The sequence below is a fragment of the Takifugu rubripes genome, chromosome 13 (genome assembly GCF_901000725.2).
Source record: "Takifugu rubripes chromosome 13, fTakRub1.2, whole genome shotgun sequence".
In the NCBI taxonomy this organism is placed as follows: domain Eukaryota; kingdom Metazoa; phylum Chordata; class Actinopteri; order Tetraodontiformes; family Tetraodontidae; genus Takifugu; species Takifugu rubripes.
The window spans coordinates 19946119-19967866 of NC_042297.1; the positions used below are offsets into that span (position 1 = coordinate 19946119).

The 21748-nt window shown below is 45.1% G+C and overlaps 4 protein-coding genes across 5 annotated transcripts; 2 read left to right on the plus strand and 2 right to left on the minus strand.

The window, feature by feature from the left end:
• Nucleotides 1–453: 453 nt before the first annotated feature.
• cog4 (component of oligomeric golgi complex 4) lies at nucleotides 454–6345 on the minus strand. The gene is made up of 19 exons (XM_003970050.3): nucleotides 6172–6345; nucleotides 5489–5571; nucleotides 5296–5410; nucleotides 5044–5218; nucleotides 4739–4932; nucleotides 4318–4423; nucleotides 4089–4246; nucleotides 3946–4004; nucleotides 3449–3573; nucleotides 3250–3368; nucleotides 2702–2868; nucleotides 2445–2610; nucleotides 2237–2299; nucleotides 2044–2157; nucleotides 1857–1949; nucleotides 1703–1786; nucleotides 1520–1621; nucleotides 1162–1290; nucleotides 454–901 (listed from the first exon to the last, which is right to left on the minus strand). Exons 1-19 carry the CDS (start codon nucleotides 6301–6303, stop codon nucleotides 767–769), a joined length of 2319 nt encoding a protein of 772 aa, XP_003970099.1. The 5' UTR covers nucleotides 6304–6345; the 3' UTR covers nucleotides 454–766.
• Nucleotides 6346–7661: 1316 nt separating this feature from the next.
• gfod2 (glucose-fructose oxidoreductase domain containing 2) lies at nucleotides 7662–12490 on the minus strand. Of its 2 annotated transcripts, none has more exons than XM_003970051.3 (3): nucleotides 12150–12490; nucleotides 10701–11071; nucleotides 7662–10093 (listed from the first exon to the last, which is right to left on the minus strand). In XM_003970051.3, the coding sequence occupies exons 2-3, from the start codon at nucleotides 10951–10953 to the stop codon at nucleotides 9192–9194; spliced, it is 1155 nt and encodes a 384-aa protein (XP_003970100.1). In that variant the 5' UTR covers nucleotides 10954–11071; nucleotides 12150–12490; the 3' UTR covers nucleotides 7662–9191. The 2 variants fall into 2 exon arrangements, with proteins under 2 accessions (XP_003970100.1, XP_011608627.1); XM_011610325.2 differs by having other exon boundaries at nucleotides 12146–12489.
• On the plus strand, nucleotides 12008–21420 carry nrn1lb (neuritin 1-like b). The gene is made up of 4 exons (XM_003970053.2): nucleotides 12008–12051; nucleotides 17204–17384; nucleotides 18342–18489; nucleotides 19555–21420. Exons 2-4 carry the CDS (start codon nucleotides 17330–17332, stop codon nucleotides 19853–19855), a joined length of 504 nt encoding a protein of 167 aa, XP_003970102.2. The 5' UTR covers nucleotides 12008–12051; nucleotides 17204–17329; the 3' UTR covers nucleotides 19856–21420.
• Nucleotides 12806–14800, plus strand: thap11 (THAP domain containing 11). Its single transcript, XM_003970052.3, has one exon. It carries the CDS (start codon nucleotides 13560–13562, stop codon nucleotides 14391–14393), a length of 834 nt encoding a protein of 277 aa, XP_003970101.1. The 5' UTR covers nucleotides 12806–13559; the 3' UTR covers nucleotides 14394–14800.
• Nucleotides 21421–21748: the final 328 nt, after the last annotated feature.

The window sequence follows — 21748 nt, forward strand, 5'->3', positions numbered from 1 at the left end:
CCACAACCGCGACACACTGTCCTGCTTTAATCTGGCCAGAGAATTAAGGTTGGACCAGGAAATTAGGCTGAACATTATGAGAATGAACCACTTTTAATGCTTCATTACCTGCAGCAGCAGCAGCAGCTTTGCGTTCAGCGTCAGAGACGTGTATAAAAGATTGGGAACGGCGCCGGCCTGGCAGTGGGACAGCACTCCACGAAATGTGGCGGGGATCAGAGCTGCTGCATGGTGCCTCTCCATTTATTAGGTTAAAAGTGTTCCATCATCACACACAAGGAGCTATTCATATATTGAATGACTAGGCTGGATCAGCTGTCTGACCTGCTTCTGTCAGTTTAATGGCTATGATGTTCATTACTGCTCCGACAGCCTCGCAGCTCCACTCCTCAGTGCCACCGTGTCCTCAATTCCCAGAGAGACTCACCGGTTAAAACATCAGAACTCCCAGAGTGAAATTCTTATGATTTTAATTACAGTTTACACAGATTTCTTTACAACTCTCTTCCATATCTACAACCCCCCCCCCCGTGAAGCCGTGACGGAGACGCAGGCTGATGTTAGAGTCTCTGACTGTAACCAGCTGGCTGAGTCAGGAAAAACCTGCCTGAAATCTCCACAATCACCCCCCCCCACCACCACAAGAAATCCCTGAATATTTGCCCCAGTGCGGCTTGCATCCATTTAGAGAAATAAAGATTAAACCTGGATTGAGCAGAGCTCTTTAGTTCTTTAGTGCTGAACATCCAGGCGGCGTGCTGTGAAGTTACAGCCGCAGCCTCTTGATGTCTTCACTTCTGAAGTCGATGCGAAGCGCCAGAACCTGACGCACCTCCGCTGGGGTCAGGCGCCACGTCAGCGGGCCAGAGTTTGGACCCCAGTAATCCAGAATTTCAGTTACCTGGAGGGGAAATAGGTGATAATTACTTTAAACCAATCAGACGTGTACAGTAAAACTGCAAAAATAATCACCGAGGAGGAAATCTCCCAATTAATTATTAATCGGTTATTATGTTCACCGTGTCCCATTTTGAGAGGAGCTAATTTAATTTTGCTTTCCTTTTTTTTTGGGACCTCTTAATGCTTCGAGTTTTTATGTGAATACATTCAAATGATATAATAAAAACAGGGTTTACATGAACATAGATTCCATTAAATTACCCTCTCCAGGTTGAGAATGGTGGCCATTTGTGTGAGGCGAGCAAACTTATCCCTGATGGTCCAGGTGGTCACAGTTGTAAGGTACGCCACAAGAGAGCGAAGCTCTTTGTCAAACTGCAGCCCTCCGAGCTGAGGAAAGACCAGAATCAGTGGACGAGCTCCAGATCCAGAACAGTTCCAAGGTAACACACCCAGCAGAAAGGAGGATGCTGCCCGCCTGAGCTACAGCACTGCAGGCCTTTCTGTGGCCATTAATAAATCATTGCTTGATGATTTTTCACCAAGTATGTCAGTGACGTGATGTGAGGCGCGGCGTGTGGTGGTTGCTGCCCCCTGATGGCCAAGCCTGGTTCCTCACCCTGCTAAACGAGCATTTCAGAACCGTCTTCTCCATTTCCATCGATATTAAGCTGGTCATCAAGCTCGTCAGCGTGTCATAGATGACAGGAGACAGGGCCACCTGGCGAGGACCACAGACACAGGACATAGAATTCATAAAGGTATTTGAGGCAGCCGATAAACCGGCGCTGAGGAAACTTACCTTGAACTCTGCCATGAGCTGCTCCAGGTTGAGGATGAGCTGCTGCACCCAGGGGTCGTTAGCTTCATAATCATTAAACTCTTCCTGCGGAGTAGACAAGTGTTTCAGCCGCGTGCTTCTCAAGTACCACTGGCTTCTGTTCTGAAATCATTACTTCTTCTATGTTGTGTGAAATTGAGAGGAAGCTGCTGATCCAGGGTTTGACCTGAGGCTTGATGGCCGTTGTGTTCAGTTCAGACAGGCCCTCCTGTGAAACAGCAGAAACTTAGCGACAGCCACGGCCGGTGGGTTTACAGTAACAACGTAAAAGGCAACACTGCTGCCGCGGCTGTGTTTGTGACCTGTAAGAGATCCTTGAACTTGGCAGACGTGTTGACAAGATCCGATAAACAGCTTTCGATCTTGGCTTGTTCACCAGCAGCAGAACCCTGAATGAACAGTTTGGAACAGTCGCTCTGCAGGAGTGGAAAAGAACACGTCTCTAAGCAAAGAGGCAAACAGTCAAAACGAGGGGGACCAAGAAGGAAAACTGACCTCCAGGTTCCTCTTCAGAGTTGTGATATTCTCACTGCACGCCTCCACGTTATTCAGGGTCACCTGACAGAGGACGAAAACGACAAAAAACCCTTTTTTAAAAGACATTTTCTCCCGTTCAAACAATTAAAACGATACGTTTTTGATGGGATGACTGTCTGCTGCATTCTGACAGGAGCCAGAGGTGTTCGAAGTGCACGTGAAGTACCAGAAAGGCAGCCTTGGCGTTCTCAGTGCTCTCGATGCCCAGAGTGTTGAACTTGCCCTGCTGCAAGCTGCTCTGCATCAAACTGACGGCGCTGCTCACGCCACGCTGGATGTCCTGAAGGGTCGTAGCCGGGAAGCCCTGCCGCAGCTTATTATACAGCACCTCTCTGGCGGGCGAAGAGACAAGCAGCGTGCACGCAAGCGTGAGTCATGACGGTGCGTTTGCTGTCGCCGGGACGAACGAGTCGACGTGAGCACCTGAAGTCGGACTCCAGCGCCGAGTTAGCGTGATTGATCATGGCGCAGAGGCAGTCGGTGTTGGCGCTGGACAAAGCTCTGCCGATGCACTTCTTCACGATGTAGAAACAGTCGTCCACCATACTGGAGGTCAGCTGACCCTTTTCGAAGGTGTCCATGGCAACAGCCTGGAGCAGAAAATCAGGTTAAACATCATTTCTTACTCACTGGATGTTGAAAACAGGACAAATTCCAAAATAATGGACATTCTATACATGAATAATCCTTAGACAGTAAAATTGCTTATTATTCTACGCAGAAATGTCTCTCAATGGCAACTGTTTTCTAATTTCCATTAGATGTGGCCCGATTATTTGAAAATAAGATTTTTAGAAGACTAGTTCTAGTCTTGCAGCAGCTTTTGATAGTAAATAAAATTTGTGGATCAATCTTTATACTGGAATAACATGAAATGAGCATTTTTTTTGTCATTTTACTAAAAAATGACAATTCGATGAATAACACTTGGATCAGGACAAAAAGCCATTTCTGTAAGATGAAAAACAAACCTTGTTGACAGATTCTCTCATGTAGTATTCTTCCATAGGAATGTAGTAACCAATCAGCTCCTGCATTTTCCTGCTCAGTAAACAGTGTTTTAGCAGCTTTTCTACATTCTGCTGATGCTCTGTTTAGAAAAGCAGGAAAAGGTCAAAGGGTCAGCTCAAGCAGGTCACACAATCACGAACGGAGTGAAGCGCCACCCACCCTGCGTGATGCTCTGAACATCCCCGACTTCAAAGTCTGACAGGATGCGGCGCCGTAAGAAGCGCAGGTAGAGCTCCGCCCTTGCGTTCATCAGGGTCACTTCTGTCAGTACTGGGTCCAGCTCCCTGTCCACGAGAAAGACAAGTAGGCAAACACAGACAGGGAGGACACACACACACACACCCACACCCACACCCACACACACACACACACACACACACACCCACACCCACACCCACACCCACACCCACACACACACCCACACCCACACCCACACCCACACCCACACCCACACCCACACCCACACCCACACCCACCCACACACACACACACACACACACACACACCCACACACACACACACACCCACACCCACACACACACACACACACACACCCACACACACACACCCACACACACACCCACACCCACACACACACACCCACACACACACACCCACACCCACACACACACCCACACCCACACACACACACATACCGAGGCTCCATCTTCTCTGCTGGCATGCTCCTCATCATGCTGCTCTGGACAATCTGAAACTACAGGGCAGATTCAAGTTCTCCGGGTGTGCAGGGATGCAGCAGACGCAGCCGTGCCGTGCACGCCGTGCACGCCGTGCACACCTTGTTGTGGTAACCTCTCTGCTGGATGAACTTGTCCACTATTTTATTTGCTTGCTGGTCACATTCCTGCTGCAGGTGAGTGATGAGCGTGTACAGGTGGCCGGGGCCGTAATACGTCTCTACTATAGGCTGATGGGTCTCAATCACACGAGCAATCCCTGCGGACACAAAGCAAGAGTTTGTGAAGACCACTCCAGACCAGAATAGACCACAGCAGAGCATCTCTCGCCTTCCAGCAGCAGCGTCAGAGTGTCTGCAAACACAAGCGGCGCTCTCTTCTCTCCCAGATCTCCTCCTGTCGCCAGATGCAGGTTCTCCTCAGCTTTAGAGGCAATCTGATGAAACAGAGACGGCCTGATACGTTAGTCCTCACAATCTAAGCTTTTCTCTGTCATAAAACCTGAGGCGCTAAAACAGGATGATTTCTGAAACAAGTGACCTGTGACATGACAATCATTAGCATTATATTAGCATTTACAAGCTACACATATTACCCATAGTTTCTCACTAAAAGAAATAACAGTCTTCCCCATTGTGGGGAAAAAAACAATAATATGGACAACAATAATACATGTAACCACAGTCAGGGATTAAAATTGATGTAACACAATCCTCAAAGGTTTGAAATCCATTAAAACCAAACTACTGACCTGAGTGCAGAGATATTGACCAAAGCGAGCCAGACCCTGCTGGTGGAGGCCCAGCAGAGGAAAGATCTTGAAAAACCGTTCCACTTGTGCCAGGTCAACCGCTGCTACAGCTTCATCCAACTTCTCGGCAACGATGACCCTCAGCTTCTGCTCTGCTTCCTGAAGCATCAGCAGACTGGCGTCCACGCTGCTGCCTGCGGAGACACAATAATAAAGACAACGTCGCAGGCCGTATATATAGATTTAATCTGTTTTGGAGGCGATAGTGGTGGGACTCTTGTTCTGTTAAAGCAAAGGCTTCTTACTTTCCTCTCCCTGCCTGCTGAGTTCAATGACAGACTGATCCAGAGACAGGTATCGGTGGATGTGGGCGGCGGCCTGCTCGTAGTCCTCGTTGCGTAATGCCGTCTGCACCCCATCGGTGCAGAATTTAAGATTGAGGATGTCGTCAGCTCGCTCGATGACATTATACAGCCTTGTCTGCAGAGAAACAAACGACATATCAGCACCCTGTGCAAGTGATTGAACTGTTGCTTTAAAAAGGTTAGAGTTGTTACCTTTGCCAGGTCTAATTGCCTGACTTTGCAGCTGACGTTTTCAGCCAGGCTGCAGGTAAAGGTGATCATGCCCGACAGCTGACTGGCATCTCCTCCAATCAACTGAAGGCTGGGTCTGCAGGCAGAGTCAAGAACAGCCTGTAAGCTCACATACACGATGGTTTTGAGAGGACAAAATGTGTCCAGGCTGTACCCCATCCTCTGCAGTGCCAGCATCTTCGTGTGAATGCCCCCCTCCTGCCCAACCAGTCGGTCCAGCTCTGCTTCCACCTCTTTCTGTATTTGGGGAAAACAAAATAGGACAATGAATTTATCTCAAAGCTGGAAGAAGTAATAATGCACATCCTACATTAAATTAAATTACCTAGAATATTAGAAATATAAAAGAATAAGATGAAAAGAATCATGGCTGTCATTTATAATTATTCATGATTTTACATTTTAAGTCTTTATAAAACCCAACAGAGAACTAGAAAACCTTCTGGTAACAGTTTACATTTCGTAACTCAATACACTTATAATAAATACACACCAGAAGGCATTTATTTTGGCTCGAAAAAGTAACTTCCATTGTTTATAAGGCCAGAATATCAAAACATTGTCTTTCACCTGATCGAGTGAATAACATCAAGTGCTCCCTCTGTTTATTACAAGTAAAATACTGTAAAATGCACCCGACAAACTTACACTAAGGGAAGTCACTTTTGCTGCATAAACTCTAAACCCACCAGAAGCTCCAGGCCGACTTTAAAAGACCTGTTTTCCACATCTTGTAGTTAAAACTCCCAACTGTTTGGCTCAGTAGCCTCCCGGAAGTTTAGCTTGGTAACGTGTTCAAGCTCAGACAAACGCGCCGTTTACTATCTAAACACGAACCTCCTGCACGCAGAGCTGCTGATAAACCTTCTCCAGGTCTTCCAACTCCGTCAGGGATGAAATGTTCTCCATGCTGACAGAAGATGGAGCAGAATCGCATCTCTGGGCTACCAGGGAGGCGCTGTCAGCCATCTTCCGACACGGACAGCACACAGCTGCCAACGTCACAAATCCGGGAGCCTTATTTTTCTCAGAGTTTGGACTGTCAGGCAGGGCCTTAGACTATTGGTATTGGTACCGCTTCAAAACTCGGAACTCTTACAAAGAAAGACACGGTTTATATTTTGCTCAAGTGAACTGGCTCAACTCTACTCTCAGTGGGATGTAAATAGTAGCTCACGCATGTTTTAATCATTTATCACGGGGTCCGACTGTCGCGGCACAGCCTGACAGCACAACAGAAGGTATTAGCAGCTCTTGTACGCATGCGCAGTTTGAATGCCGTTACGCGTCGAGTGATAATGTAACATGTGTAAAAATGTATTCAGATAAATTTTGATGTAAATAATTTGCCAACCGTTATTAGAAAAATACATCTTTTAAAAAAATCTTTTTAAATACGCATCATCTGCATAAAACAACGAGCGAGTATCTTGTATTAAGCTGCTAGGTGTTAGAACTTACAAAAACCTTATCAAAACCTGATTAAAAAGGTTCGATTTAGTGTAATTTTCAACGATATGTCAAGACTTTGGGTTCTCTCAAGATCAAAACGTTAAATTGCGATGTGATTTCTTTTCGATTTTTAAATCTATTTCCTAGAAAGGTGGCTGTATAATGGATGACCTCCTTATGCTTCAGTGGGCTTCTGTTTGAAAACTATTTCACCTCTAAAAGGAACCAGGCCAGCGCATTCAGAAAATAACATTGACTTAGCTGTACATGACTGCTCCTGAAAAAGAATCCTATTCAGTTGGTACTGGCATCGTGTGTAGACCTTTGAATTGACCAATGGACAATATAAAAGGCAAATTACAGTTGCTCTAAGAGTTCAATTTGGACTAAATTAATCGTAAAGTGCTGCATGTTCTTCCTCCTCGCAACAGGGGAAACACTTTGTAATCCAAAAGTTAAATTTAACTGTATCTCAAAACATACCATGATCACATTGTAATTGACATTGGAGGAATCGGAGCTTTTCTCTCAACAACCTTCATCAGCATTATGAAGGATGTTGGATTTCTTTAGGATTAATGGTGTCGAAAGTTTAAATTGCAAAACAAATTCCCAGCTTGGGAACCGGTCCAGCAAATTAAATTAGTTGCGGCGTCATCCTCATGGGTGGAAATGGCTCCATGGAGACATGGAAACTCTGGAGACAGCAAAGGAAACATGAACCAACATGTTGCATCAAGCAGGTAAAAATATCCTAAAACTGTTCCAGGTGATGTAAAAAAACAGAAAAGGAAACAAGCATGTAAAATAAACATCACATGCAACCGGCAGGCGTGTAACACCTTGTTTTAACAGAATGGCAGACAAACACCGAATAGAGAAAATGGTATTTATTAAAGGAAATCTCTGTTGGGAATGAGAACAGAGCATTATTCCCAAATGAAATTAAAACACCACCAGATCTAAACACTTTAAATATTACACCTTTAAACGGATATCCACAGGAGGAACACTGAACACAAACAACAGGAAACTTTTTCCACACAGACATAAATAAATACAAAAAAATAGTCTTCCTTATACAAATGTTAGATTCATTCTTGCAGTGAGCTGGCTGGTTTAGACGTTACACTGAGTAGTAAAACAGGTAGCATTTGATACATTTTCAGTGCAAATAAAATAGAAAACAGTGGTCTGCAGTGGACTTTGTCATAACATGATGGTTGGTATGTGTGTGTGTGTGTGTGTGTGTGTGTGGAGAGGCCTTTCATATCAAACCAGAACACTGATTCTTGTCCAGGATGCTCAGCGGGCCTGAGGTGCAGGTGGTGACTGTAACACATGTAAACTCTGAGCAAACACACTTTACATTCTGTCACATATAGTCACATTCAAGGCTCAAGTCAAAGTGAATCAGTCACGTCTGAACTCTGACCTCGACCACTAATACAGCTCAGAAAACATGCTGCACCAGCGTAGCCCCGCTATGGATGCAAACGTAAACAAGTCCCATCTAATAATCTGTGTAAAACCTGGCCTGTCTGCTGCAGGCACCTTCACCCCATGTCTAATTTAATGCAACAATGCCCCTAAAATCAGTTATTTGAGCATCAAACTTGTGCAAAAGAAAAAAACAAAACAAACCCCAAACAAACAAGGTGGTTTTTAGTAAATAGACCTGCATCCTGGAGGTGGTTATTAAAGTCATTTAAATTTGGTATCTTTAAAATGGCCAAACGGTCTTAAGTTGCAAAGATAGGGGCTGGAATCAGCCTCAACAGATAATGGAACTGGGGTATTTGGGCATTTAGAAAGGGAGATGCCCCTTCTACCATCGTGATAGCTTATTTTGCACCGGTCTATCAAAAATTAAGAACTGGCTGAACTCTGCACAGCAGAATAAGGTGCTGCTTGTGCTGATATAATAATAAATATACAGTAAACGCGTGCAGCACTCTGGAGACTCAGCTGTTGTTGCCGCTGGTCTCCGAGCGACCGGCCGCAGCCAAAAAAACAATTTGTGACTTGACGGAGCGTGAAGCACTAATCTGTTTGCTAAAAGCTGAAAACGGTGTCGTTGCTGCACAGATATTAAACACGATAACGTCTAAAGGAAGAGATATCCGCCGTCGGGAAAGCTCCGCTCGCCTGCAATGGCGAGACGAGACGGAGGCAGGACTGGTTCATGAATAAAAACAAACCCACCCACCAGCTGCTTAAAACGGTAAATTATTTTCTAAGAAGCGCTTTAAAAAGTTACGGCTGAAGGAAGTGTGAGGGTTCAAACAGCTTTGTTTCATGTCTCCAGATATTAAACAGAAAAAGTAGTCGTTGTCATGTAAACAGACTGAACACAGGAGACACAAGAACCCAGTTTCTCAGACAGGTGCAGCCGTTGCGCCGCTTCAGTTCTTATTTCTCTGCAGAGCTTCACACAGGTTGTGGTTTGGATCTGGCTCCTGACTCATAACCTCCACACACTCCCACTCGCCGCTGCCGCTCGACCGTTTCACCGCCTCCACCACCGTCTGCACGTACAGACCGTCCTCGAACGTGGGCGCCAAGGCGACGGGTCCCCGCGCCCACGACCTGCGCTCCTCGTGAGCCTGGAACGACTGCCTCAACGCCTTCACCATGGCGCTCAAGCCCTGCAGGTGAGGCAGGGGCATGTCTTTTGACTCTGGCCCCGCCCACCCGCCGCCACCGGACAGCAGCTCCTCACTTCTGCTGCCGTTGCGTTGACCGTAAAGTTCCGTCCCCCTGGCGACCAGTCTCCCAGAAGAGCCGACTATCATGACTTCATGCACGAATGATCCGGGCATGTTGAAGTTCAACATTACAGTGCAACACACGCCAGATGAGGACGAGCTGGAGCCGCCCATCAACATCTGGAAGAAACAAAAGTCATCGCTGGTGATGCGGCGGATTCCTCGGATCAAACCTTTTTGTTGGACGAAGGTCCGCAGTAAGCCGTGAACCCGAGAGGCTCGCGCACCGGTGAGGAAGCTGAGGAGGTCGATGATGGCGGAGCCGACCGTGTGCAGACCTCCTCCCCCCATCAGCTCTTCACACGTCCAACCGTACGAATGATCCAGGAGGCTCGGGCCGTAGACGCGCACGTCACAGACCTGCATCTCGCCAATGTATCCATCGGCCAGCAGCTTGTGCATCGCAACAAAGGCCGGAAGGAAGCGCAGGGTATTACCCATCATGCTCAGCAGCTGGGGGTAGTAGCGGGCCGCTGTGACCATTTTAAAAGAATCGACCGCAGTCGCAGCCTTCTCACACACCACATTTTTACCTATACCTGTGGGGACGGAAGAGTAATTTGGTAAACTCACAGCAACAGATAACACGCGTCTATTCTCCAGCTCTTTCGTAGTTTCTACAGAGTTTATGACTTTATGACAAGAGCAGAGAAATCACGTTGAAACTATCACAGTACAAAATGAATAAAAAGAACATATTCATGATCTAGCTTTTAGGTTTTTGTATTAGTATGTACCTCTTCATAATATTTTCAACATTTCAAGGTGTGTGTGTGTTTATATGTAACATTTTGTAGTTTGAGGATATCCTGTTGGTTTCCTATCAAAATGGTTGTTTTTTAATCCATAAACCAGAGGGTTTAAAGTCTCCTTCATGTCTGATAACGCAGAGGATGGGCCTAGTTTGCATGGACGTTAATAATCAGTTGCTCTTTGTCTGTACTGATAAGGATAAGTCCTCTGTGGGGACTCACTCAGGAAATTTCAACTAAAACAGGAAGCTGAGGCCAGAGCTCAGGAATGCCATCAGATACAGCGAGTCACTGTTATAGATCAACTCCCTTGATGTGGATGTGGGAAAATCACCTGTTTTGTGTTACTAAATGACTGGAGAGACGTCAAAGACGTGCGTGCGGCTCAACTTACCCAATGCTTTCACAGCAATCTGCCTCGTCATCGATGGTGGAATATAAATGCACACAAGGTCAACGTCTGGGTGAAGGAGGACGTCGTCTGATCGGCTTGTGTGAAATGGGATACTGAGCTCTTCTGCCAGGCAGCGTGCTTCATCTTCGCTTTGACCCCAGAGCGCATGAACCTCAAAGCCTTCCGCCTTTAACATCGGGACCAGCACTCGAGCTGTGCTCCCTGTGCCAAAAACACCAACTCCCGGCAACATGGCAGCGCCGCCCACAGCAACTTTATGTGCGAACCATGATCAGCTTGACAAAGATTCCAGCAAACGGGTCGGTGTGTCTGACATGGCTTTGGCTGCGTCTGTAAATCACCTACAGTCCCTGTAAAAACCCAAAATAAAAGAACATTTAATGAAGTTGAATGGACAGGTTCATATATTTTATTATGGGTCAGCGTTTTAGTCATTATGCTGTTTTCATAGGCAATCAAAAAGAAACTTAATCCAGCTCTGTGCAATATCCACCGAGCAAAACCGTCCCATGGAGGTCCAAACATGTTTTTCTTATCAGCAGGTTCTGACAGTCGCTCGCATTGTGTGCGGCTACATAGTGAACATGCCATTCCCGAGCTGTCCCACACCCATTACCAATCCACACCGTCTCTACCTCAGTCCAATCGTTCAGGTGCCCGACGAGCACACGTTTGGCACCGAGGTAGTTATATTTAGTGATTTGATCAATTTGGCTTTGTGGCACGTGTCACAACACAAAGAGGGTGGTGGGAGCACCTGGTCGCATCTATTTATTTCTGGAAAATAAAAAACAATGACCACTGTGTCAGACTTTAGGTACCGGGGCTTAAAGAGGAATCATAAAAACATTATTTCCTTTTACCACATTTCAAACCATGACAGACGTGAGCGTTACGGGCTGAATATGGTGTCTCGTTCCTAGGTAGCCCGACCGGAAACGCCAAACCTCCACGCCTGCCGTAGTCTGTGAAAGCTTCCTCATCAAACTACAGGACTTCAGATCAAACTACACAAAACGTACACATGTGGCGGAACTTGCATCACACTTGTCTTTATCAAACACATTGCAAAGTAGCTTTTGAAGTAATAAAAAAAGTAAAGCTAAGCTCTTCAACATTGTCGTATAGATTTTAGTTATATATATATTTTAAAAAACGATATGGTGACAGAAGGTACCCACAGATTCATTAGAGACAAGTGTGAAATAAAAGCTATTAAGTCAAATAAACTCCTGAAGTGCCTGGGCTACCTTAGATAAGCCAAATCAGCTAACGCGTCTAGCTAGCAGACAGCCACATTACAAAGGGAAATGGCTCCGGACAGAAGCAGGTACATCGCGTCATTTCTATTTAAAGTCTATCTTTTGAGAAGGGTTATTCGAACACTTACAAGTACAACTCAAAAGAGTGGAAATACCAATTACCTACTGTTTCCCAGGACAACATCGACAGCGATTATGCGCTCAGCCGGGCGCTGGCCAGTTGCTAATGGTAACTTGTGCGGCAACGACAGAGGAGGAGCGCCAGAGATGCTAAAGAGACGGTTCAATGGTAGTTACAATAGTACGATATAGTATTTAGAAACCGTCTTACATCAACTCATTCATGCGCTATCGTCTTTAAACGAAGACTCATCGCGACGCTGCGGAAGCGCTACAAATTTTTGATTTTTAGATTTTTGCCACAATTAAACAAGTGCTGCGTTTCTTATTCGCTTCGTTTCGCGGTGGGTCGTAACCGTCTTTTGGGTTGCATGGCGCCACCTGGTGTACTGGAAGTGGTGTTGCTATATAAAAAGTCCGATAAATAAATTAGCGATTTAACGATACGGAGCATGAAAAATGTATGTAAACTTGGTAAACGAAGGGCGGCTCCAGATTTCTTTGTTATGTCATGTTTGTTGGTGTGGTGCACTCAGAATTCAGTTTTATTTTTTCCAGTAAACTAACTAAACATGTTTGTCTAACAGATATCATTAAGGGAATGAAGACATTACGGATCATGTGATTATTGTGATGTTGAATGTTCTTTGGAAAAATCTAAAGGTAAAAAATAATAGTTTCATTCACTGACAGAATTGCTTCACTCACATAGTTTTCCCACCATAGATTTTACTTTTAGTTTAATAAAAACACTATGTTTACATTCATTGTTTGGATTAAGGGAAAAATCAATCAACTATGTCCTTTGAATTGATGTCCACGATCCATAATGAATTCAAATAGATTCCTATTATCAGAAATGTTAGTAGTAATTGTATGCCTTTTGCATGCTAATGGCAACCATCATTATTGTGACCTGTTAAATGTAACGAGATTTATACATATTCCAAAAGGCAATCAAAATTATTTTCTAAGAACTCAAGAGCAAGATGTTTTAGGCCCGTAACTGTACTATAAATACCAAGTTTATTTTTATCAGCTGAGCTCAGCATTGTAGTACTGAATGCTGACCAGCAGGTGGCAGAGCTCGACGCATCTTTGACAGGAAGCGCAAGGAATTATGGGAATTCTAGTTCTAAGTGGCGGGCGTTTGGCCTGATAACATAGTGCAGAACAAAACAAGAGATCTACTACAGAATCTCACAAACATCCATGCAGAATTCATCATTAATACGCGATCTGCGTGCCTTCATCCGGTAAGACTCAAGCGGATTCATTCAATGAACGAAGAAACGCGACTCGCTTTGGGTGGAAAAACAAACAGGAAGTTGATAGCGTTGTGGGACGTGTAGTTCCGCTGCAGGCCATTGCGCTTTCAAACAACGCATACAAAAAGAAACAACAAAATAATCGGGAGTAAAACCAAAGCGCGTTTTCGGTCGGCACTGAAGCAAACATGCCCGGCTTCACCTGTTGTGTGCCCGGCTGTTACAACAACTCGCATCGTGACCGGGACCTGCGCTTCTACACATTTCCCAAAGACACCACGCTGAGGGAACAGTGGCTCAGGAACATCTCCCGGGCCGGGGTCAGCGGCTGCTTCAGCACCTTCGAACCCACCACAGGTCACCGGGTCTGCAGCGTGCACTTCGCTGGCGGAAGAAAGACTTACAGTGTTCGGGTACCGTCGCTCTTCCCTCTGCGGGGGGTGAACGAGCGCAGGAACCGGCGCGGCAGAGGCAGGAAAGCCTCTGCAGCGGCTCCTGCCCCCGCCGCCGCCGCGACCCCCGGTATTGTTGTCAACACCATACTGGGCAATACGGCAGAAGGAGCCGAGGGCAATGCCGGCGGAGAGGCCAGCGACGACACCATCACCGTGGTCCAGATAGGTCAGAACGGGGAGTACCTGGGCATTGCAAAGTTGCCCACTCAGTCCGAGGGCACTTGTTACGCTGCGCCGATCGAAAACGCCGAAGAGCTGATTAACGACGACTCCTCGGGGGAAGCCGGCTCCATCGCCAACCAGGCGGCCGTGCAGTACGTGAGCGTGACCAGCAGCCCGCTGGACCACTCCTACTCTCTGACCACCGGCACCACATCCGCGGAGCTGCTGCGGAAGCTGAACGAGCAGCGGGACATCATCGCCCTGATGGAGGTGAAGATGAAAGAGATGAAAGCGACCATCCGTCAGCTGCGGGTCACCGAGGCCAAGCTGCAGGAGGAGCTGCGGGAGCGGGACCGGCTGCTCTACGGGAACCCCGCGGCGTTCAACGTCCGCAAGAAAATCTAGAGGCCCGTTATAGAATAAACTCTAACGTATTCGACGCGTGTGACGACAGCAGACCCCTGTTTTGAGAATCCGGAAGCTCTGGCAGCTTTGAAGAGCAGAACAGATTTTTCCGTAGTTCGGATTCTGTAGTTTGTATTGTAGTTTGATTGCAACAAACGCGTAGCAGCACACAGCACCGCGGACAGTCACAGGCTTACAGACTGTATTCCTTCATTCAGTTCTCAGTTTTACAGACTGGTAGCAGACAAACTGTCCAAAAAGGAGCCACCCCCCCCTTTAAATACTCTTTGGCAGCATTTTGCGTGCTGGATATGATGTAAATTGCCAAGAAGGTGATTTGTTTTTAACTGTTAAAGAGAGAACACCGTTTTTGGCACCATTGCTGAAATAAAACTTTACAAAGTTTATCCATGTTCCCGTTAAAAGTGCTTCATGTATTTGGAGGGTTTCACCTTCACCTCGCTCTCATCCATATTCAGGTGTGTAATGGGCCGGTGATGGGCGACCTCTCTATTGGAAACCCTGATTGGACCTGGGTTCCGCTCAGACCTGGGTTCCGCTCAGACCTGGTGTCATAGAATAGGGACATTTAATATTTAGTAAGTGCAGTCCTATGCAGAGCGCCATCATTTGCGGTTGCACAAGAGCATTTGGACAAACCGGTGAATTTAAAAGCAGCCTGAACCTCTCAGATGAAAATGATCTACGGACTCAAAATAAATGATCACCTGCAGGATCACGTGCAAGGATCGAGTTCTGGAGTCCAAAATAAGGTGTCTGGTGCTATGAGTAAACTCGCCTGGATAAAAACGAAGCGACCCTCAGTTTGAGGGTGGTTCCCAACCAACCACGGAAATGATCTTTTAGGTTTTGTTTAGATTGATGAAGAATTTCCACTGATTCATTTAGGAAAGGGAACCTGCAGTGATGGTCATCAGCATTGAGCAACACGTCTTTGGTCCTCCCTCGCAGTCGAGAATCAAGAGATGTTCATCAGGATTGATCTTAATAAGTGTTTTCCGTGTTTGGTAAATCCATCCCTTCTCTTATAGCAACAAAAGCGTGTTTACAGTAGAAGAGGTGTTTTTGCCTACACGGTGCAGTTGCATCACCAACCGCTAGGTGGCAGTAGTGTGAAAGGTTGAGTAGATGCTTAAAGGACGATTTAATTTAACTGTTGGCAGTTTGATTATACATTTAACAGTTCTATTAAAATACTGTCAGATTCGTTGATTTAGTGCTTCAAGGCATTTCAGATGTGTAAATGAGATCACCTATTGTGATTTTACCTGCAAGAGAATCCCATGAATGGATAGAGCAGCGAGGAGAGAGGAAGAGGTAAAGCGAACAGATCTTAATCTCATCTGGATTTATTTTTTTCCCAACAGTGTTGCATAATGCATTAATCCAGAGCCAGCGTTCAAAATAGCTGCATCCTGTCCTCAGTTTTATACAGCTATTTCAATTATTACCACAACACAAGCGCACAATAGCTTTTCCTCTCTCATTGTCTCCTTGTTAGACAGTAGTTACGTAATCTGAATAAAGTGCAACAACGTCAGCAAAGTGATTTACTAATATGTATTTTATTGTTTTCATCTTTCCTTTAAAATGGAAAAATGCTTTCCATTAGTTTGTGCATACTAATTAGAAAAGGAAATTGCCTAAAGAGGAAATAGGACTAAACATCAAAAAGCACAATTAAGAGACATATGCTCATCTACGCTGCCTGTAGTGAATTAAATTATTGTTTTAAAGTAATTGGGCAGTGATTTAGTTAATGAAATCAAATGTAAATTGTTTATGTAACAAGGTTAATGGCATCACAGTTCTAAGCAGAAAAACACTTCCAGTGACGGCGACACTGAACTCTTCCTCCTGTTGTTATCACACTTGTCATCACGCTCACTCAACACTGTTAAATAGAATCCCAACGCAAAGTCAATGAGGAACATCTGACGTTTACATGGTCAATGCAGATGAACGGCCATGGTAGCACCAGAGTCGCTGCCGTGGCGTATTGATTGGTGGCAGCCGCACAGACAGACCGATTATTCCAGAGTTAATGGCAGTTTTAAGCCTCAGATTAACAATAGGTCACCATTTCTCCTGCGTCAATATGGAGATGCGAACTGGGATTTATACTAATGCACAGAATGTGAGCCATCTGGGAGACAGCAGAGGATTTGGTGGCTAAGAGGAAGAAGGAATTAAGGTGGATTCAAGTCTGGAAAGTGAATAAAGATAGTTTAGAGTCAGCCAACTTAAAGCAGGCTGGATGTGTGTAAAGGATCACACCTTTTAATTTGCCTGCCTCAACCACGTCCAGTGTTGCTCCACAGAGCAGAGCAGAGAACCTCAGGGGAGTTGCTGTCCTCAGGAGAACAGGCCTCCTCAGGAGGCTTCCTGGGTCAGCTCTGCTCTCCCAGGTGACTGCAATGCTGTCATCCTCTCCATCTGTCCACAGAAAAGCAAGAATCCTCTTGGCACAACGTCGACCTCCATAAACCGTAGTTTAACAACAGATAGAAGCGTGTGAATAAAGCACCTGAGTGAGCTGAACTCCTCTTATAGGTTTACTATATTTCAAATGTTCTAAATACTGAACACCGGAAATGAGAACGCTCTAATCCACTGTGCTGTGTTGAGATGCTGTCATTGGTCTGCTGCTTTCTATGGCTTTGACTCTGTGCTGCTCCCCCTCCCACACACACACACACACACACACACACACACACACACACACAGAGTTACTGTGTGATACATTGGCCCCTTTGATAATCCAGCCTGGTTGTATCTGAGCGTTCCAGAATCTGATGAATTTCCAACGGGGAAGAGGACACGTCGTGTTATAAAATACCAACCCGTCAGATATTTTTGGATTTGCAAACTGCGCTGTTGGAATTGGAGGCTGTGGTCCACACGTGGGACAAAAGATGAGGTCTCGGCCAGGTCTGGTGAGGATGCTGCTGCCCCTCGCGCTCTGCCTCAGTAAGGAATTTTCTTAAATTGCTGCTATTGTGGGTTTGAAAAAGGTTGTTTTTTTCCCACATTTTTCATATTTGTGGCACAAACTGGACAAACTACGGAGCTGAATGTTAGAAGTTTGAAAGGTCCTCCAGAAAATGTTGTGAATAACTAAAGATGCCTGATGGAAAAAAACCTATTTGAGGATTTATTAAAGCCTTTGTTTTATGGTCTTAATCCCACTGTTTGGGTGTTTTCATTGCAAATATGCAAGAAAACACTTTTCCTTAACAATCATTTGAACTTCTGTAATTAAAAACAACAGCTAGTATTAAAACAGTCTATTTTAATATTAGTAGCTGTGAAAGACAAATATGAGATAAACTGCAGGAGCAAGAACTGTAACCTTAAACATCAGCTCTGAACGATGCAAATTTTAGCTGACTCGACTAAAAGAATCCAAACAATCGTCCAGTAAAGGAAAGTTGCAAATGTTCTGATCTTCACATTAGCACGTAGCTTCCCCACCAACATAAACGAGGGGGATCTGAAATGTCCGAAAGATAAGAGGCAGGCAGATTAAAATCTGTGGCCACAGGAAACGGGCTGATTTTCAGGCGCTCGTGCAGCAGGACGTGCTCACACTTCGCACTCATGTCCGTTCTTCCAGCCCAGTTTGGGGTTTGGGAGGTGAAACCGATGCTCGGTGCACGTCTAGGCTGCACCAGCGTAACCCCAGAACGAGGTGTTGATCACGCTCCTCTTTTATCGTCTCTTTGATCTCTTTGATCTATAATTCTCAGCTCAGCCTGCACACAGAATTTGGCTGAATGGTTTCTGATCCCCCTCCGGATAAACTAAATACGACATTTCTGTATTTGTCCGGATCATGTCTGTGTGAAAATAAACATAAACATTGTCTTTCACTCCACATGAATTCCCTCTTTTCCTGCATTCTTTTGCTTTGTCTTTGCTCTGCAGGTTTGTCGCCTGCGTGTCTGGGAGCTGCGATTCCTGTGTCCTGTGGGTCCATCTACAAGAGCTTTGCTCAGTGTTTAGTCACCCTTGGAGACAGTTTGGTGGAAACGGAGAAAGCCCAGAACGCACAGGACATCGATGCCATCTGCAGGTACAAACCCAGTTTGCTCCAGGAGTTTAATGCCTCTGCTGACGTTTCCTCTAATGAAGTTAATGTTTTTGACTTGGTTCAGTATCCAACACGCCAGCATGTGTGAGAGTCAGGACCTGTATTCACAAAGAGTCTTAACGAGTCTCAGCTTAAAAGTCAATCAGAAAGTTTCTGAAAGCAACTCTGAGTGAGGGGACGGAGACATTTATCTGAGTGAGGAGGAACAGTTGAACTGTGGCAGCGAAATCAACTGATCATAGAACTTTAAACTCCATTAAAAAAAGCTTAAGCACATGCCGATTACTATTGATTTGATGATGTTTACTGGCCATCCTGGTAGTTTTACTGCTAATCTATTTGCTGTTAATGCTGGACGCAGCCGTTACTGTGATTACTGTTGTTCCCCGAGCGAAGACTCTGCTCTGCTGCTCTCAAACTTTCTTAAATATTGTATATTCACATGGAGGAAATGTATGAAAATTCTATATTTAGAGGGAAATTGCTTCATATAAGATATAAGCTGTATATTTGTATGGATGTTTATGAATGTATTATTTATTTCTATGGATAATTTTGCTGCTTCCGCTCTGTTGCTCCATCAGAGACTCTAAACAGTCCTCACACCTTTTTAACCGTTTTCCACCTTAGGAGCTCTCTCAAACCCTAAGATGCTTTTTGAATAACTTTATTAATAAGGGAAAATTCTAAGAAATAAACCCCAAAGATTCCAGGAATTCTAAGATTTTACTTAGAATATTATCACTATTATGTCATTAAGCTCATTTTAGTCTTAGGATTCTTTGTGAATATGGGTTCTTTTTGCTGTTTCCAGTTAAAAAGAACCCTCAAAACAGGCCTACAGACATGAGAAATGAGACCGCGCACGTTGGTGGTCTGACATGATTCATGTGTGACATCACAGCGTCCTGCTGTTCATCACAGCAGTGACCTTGAATCGCTGCTCAGCCAAAACAACGAGCTTTAGATCTGCTAAGGCATTAACCTCACGTCATCTGGCCGCTCCTGCGTGACTCACTGCGCCTCTGATGTCTTGGTTCCTTTAAGATCCTGGAATGCGTTCCACGTTTGTGCCAGCTCAGCTCTCAAGGGCTGTCCTGGTGAAGCAGCAGCTGTTTGGGAGTCTTTGAGGCAAGAGTCGAGGAAGGCGCAGTTTTCTGGAAACCTTTACGACATGTGTGCCAGCCGCACCACCCTACCACCCACCACCGTGCCTGCACCCCGGGGCCCCCCCACCTCTGACCAGACCAACCAGGAGACCCTGAAAGGACAAACATTCCAGCACCACCCTGCCGTCTCCACACTGCTGTTCCCCGTGTGCATCACTCTGCTGGCGCTCAAGACCTAACCTGTCAACACACCAATCACGCTTCTGCTTCCCTCCGATCCACACACGCCTATTGATCCTTTGAGAAGGATTGGAAGGATCAAATTTTGGATCAGGGCTTCTTACATGGACACAGCGGTGCATCTATTTAAGCATTATGTGATAATCCAAAACAGGAATCTGTACCACAGTTTAATGGTCACTCCTACATCTTTGATACCGAAGAAATAAGCTTCTATTTATTTTAATCATGGAAATCTCTAAGGTAACGTTCATTTTTGTTTAGTACAAAGGAGGTGTTATCGTTTTTAAGGCGTACAGATCTGGATGTGATCCCGTCGTAATGTGGCAATTTTGCAAATGATCCCATCCCCCCCCCCCACCCGGTTGTGCAAACGCTCCATTTCATTCACAACTACAACATTTAAACCACTTTTAACGCCATCAGACCCGTTTTAAAGCTGCAGGTTTCTGTTGGGCTGATCTGAAGAGGTGCTCAGATACCTTCTCGCGTTGGTCTTGTGCATCGCTGCAGGTTTATGGCAGCAGATAGAAGCTCAGGAGCCCTGAAAAGTCTCTCGTGTCGCTGCAGCATCAATTATGCAGTAACAGGGACCTGAATGTTGATTGGTTGTGTCCTGTTTCCATGTCAGCAGAGTCGTCCTGACATGATCACGCGTGACAAGAACAGGACGAGGACTCAACTCTGTTACTGCTGTGTGATGGAGATCCTGCTTTGCGTGACCAAAATGTTCACGTGCTCCAGTTATTGTCAAACTAGCTGCTGTGCAGCTTCTGTGGCAAAAACTGAGATAGGGACAGATTTGAACTTCTTGAGTTTGACAGTCCACAAATAGCCTGAGCAAAATTCTGACCTGAACTAAACTACAGTAAATGAGTCTGGGTTTGTCCACCTCTTCCAGTTTTACTGTTTTTACTCTCACAACATGATACAAATATAGGAGATAATGTGGTTTCATTGTTACCATGTGCACAATCTGCACATCTCTCATTGTAGTTTTACACCATTGTTATACCACAACATAAAAACCACAATATAAATTCAATCCCTTCTCAGCAGCATTGCCTGAAAGATAAACTTTCCCTGAACTGTTGCCAGAACAGGTTTATAAGATTCCTCCTTCTAATCTCTTTGTCCTGCATTTCACTTCTTTATTAAGCCCTTGGAAGAGTCTTAAGCTCCTGCTTCCGGTTTCCAGCTGTTGAAACCTTTATAAGTGCAACGACACTTTGTTGTTCTCAGTTTTTGAAAGTCGGACAGCACCTATGACGTTTGAAGACTTTAACCATAACAGATGGTGTGTATCATCAAAAATGGCTGGGATTATAAACTCCGTGGGCTTTGCTCTGATCCACGGGACCCCGTCAGCAGACGGTACATATATGATCTAACCCCACAATATAGTATTACACTAAACTCCAAATCCTACATTGAACATGGTGTTCCACAACAGACCGCCAAGATTAAACGTGGTATGTTTGAGGGACTGAATAACATCACCGTGACTACATTTGTTTCCTTGAAATGTAATCGTTCAACTGTTGAAACATTGATAAATATGATTGCATGAAAAAAGAATTGCCAATCTCCTGCTGTCTTTTGTCATCTAAACCAGTGTATGAATGTGTCACATGACCTCCATTATTCAGAAGGTTTCACAGCTTTCCTGAAATAAGGGCTTTTGGCCCTGATTAAGAAGTTCACGGGCCCCCGGCACAAATTCTTGCAGTAAAAAATGTGGTCAGTATTTAGTAAATGGTGGTTTATGGCAATAAATTCTGACTGATTTGAACAAGTTATTTTGGAAAAGGTTAAATGTACCACTTTCGTGATGGGAGATGGCTGAACCCTCCCAACATCACATATTTCCCACAGTATAGAGATATGCCTTG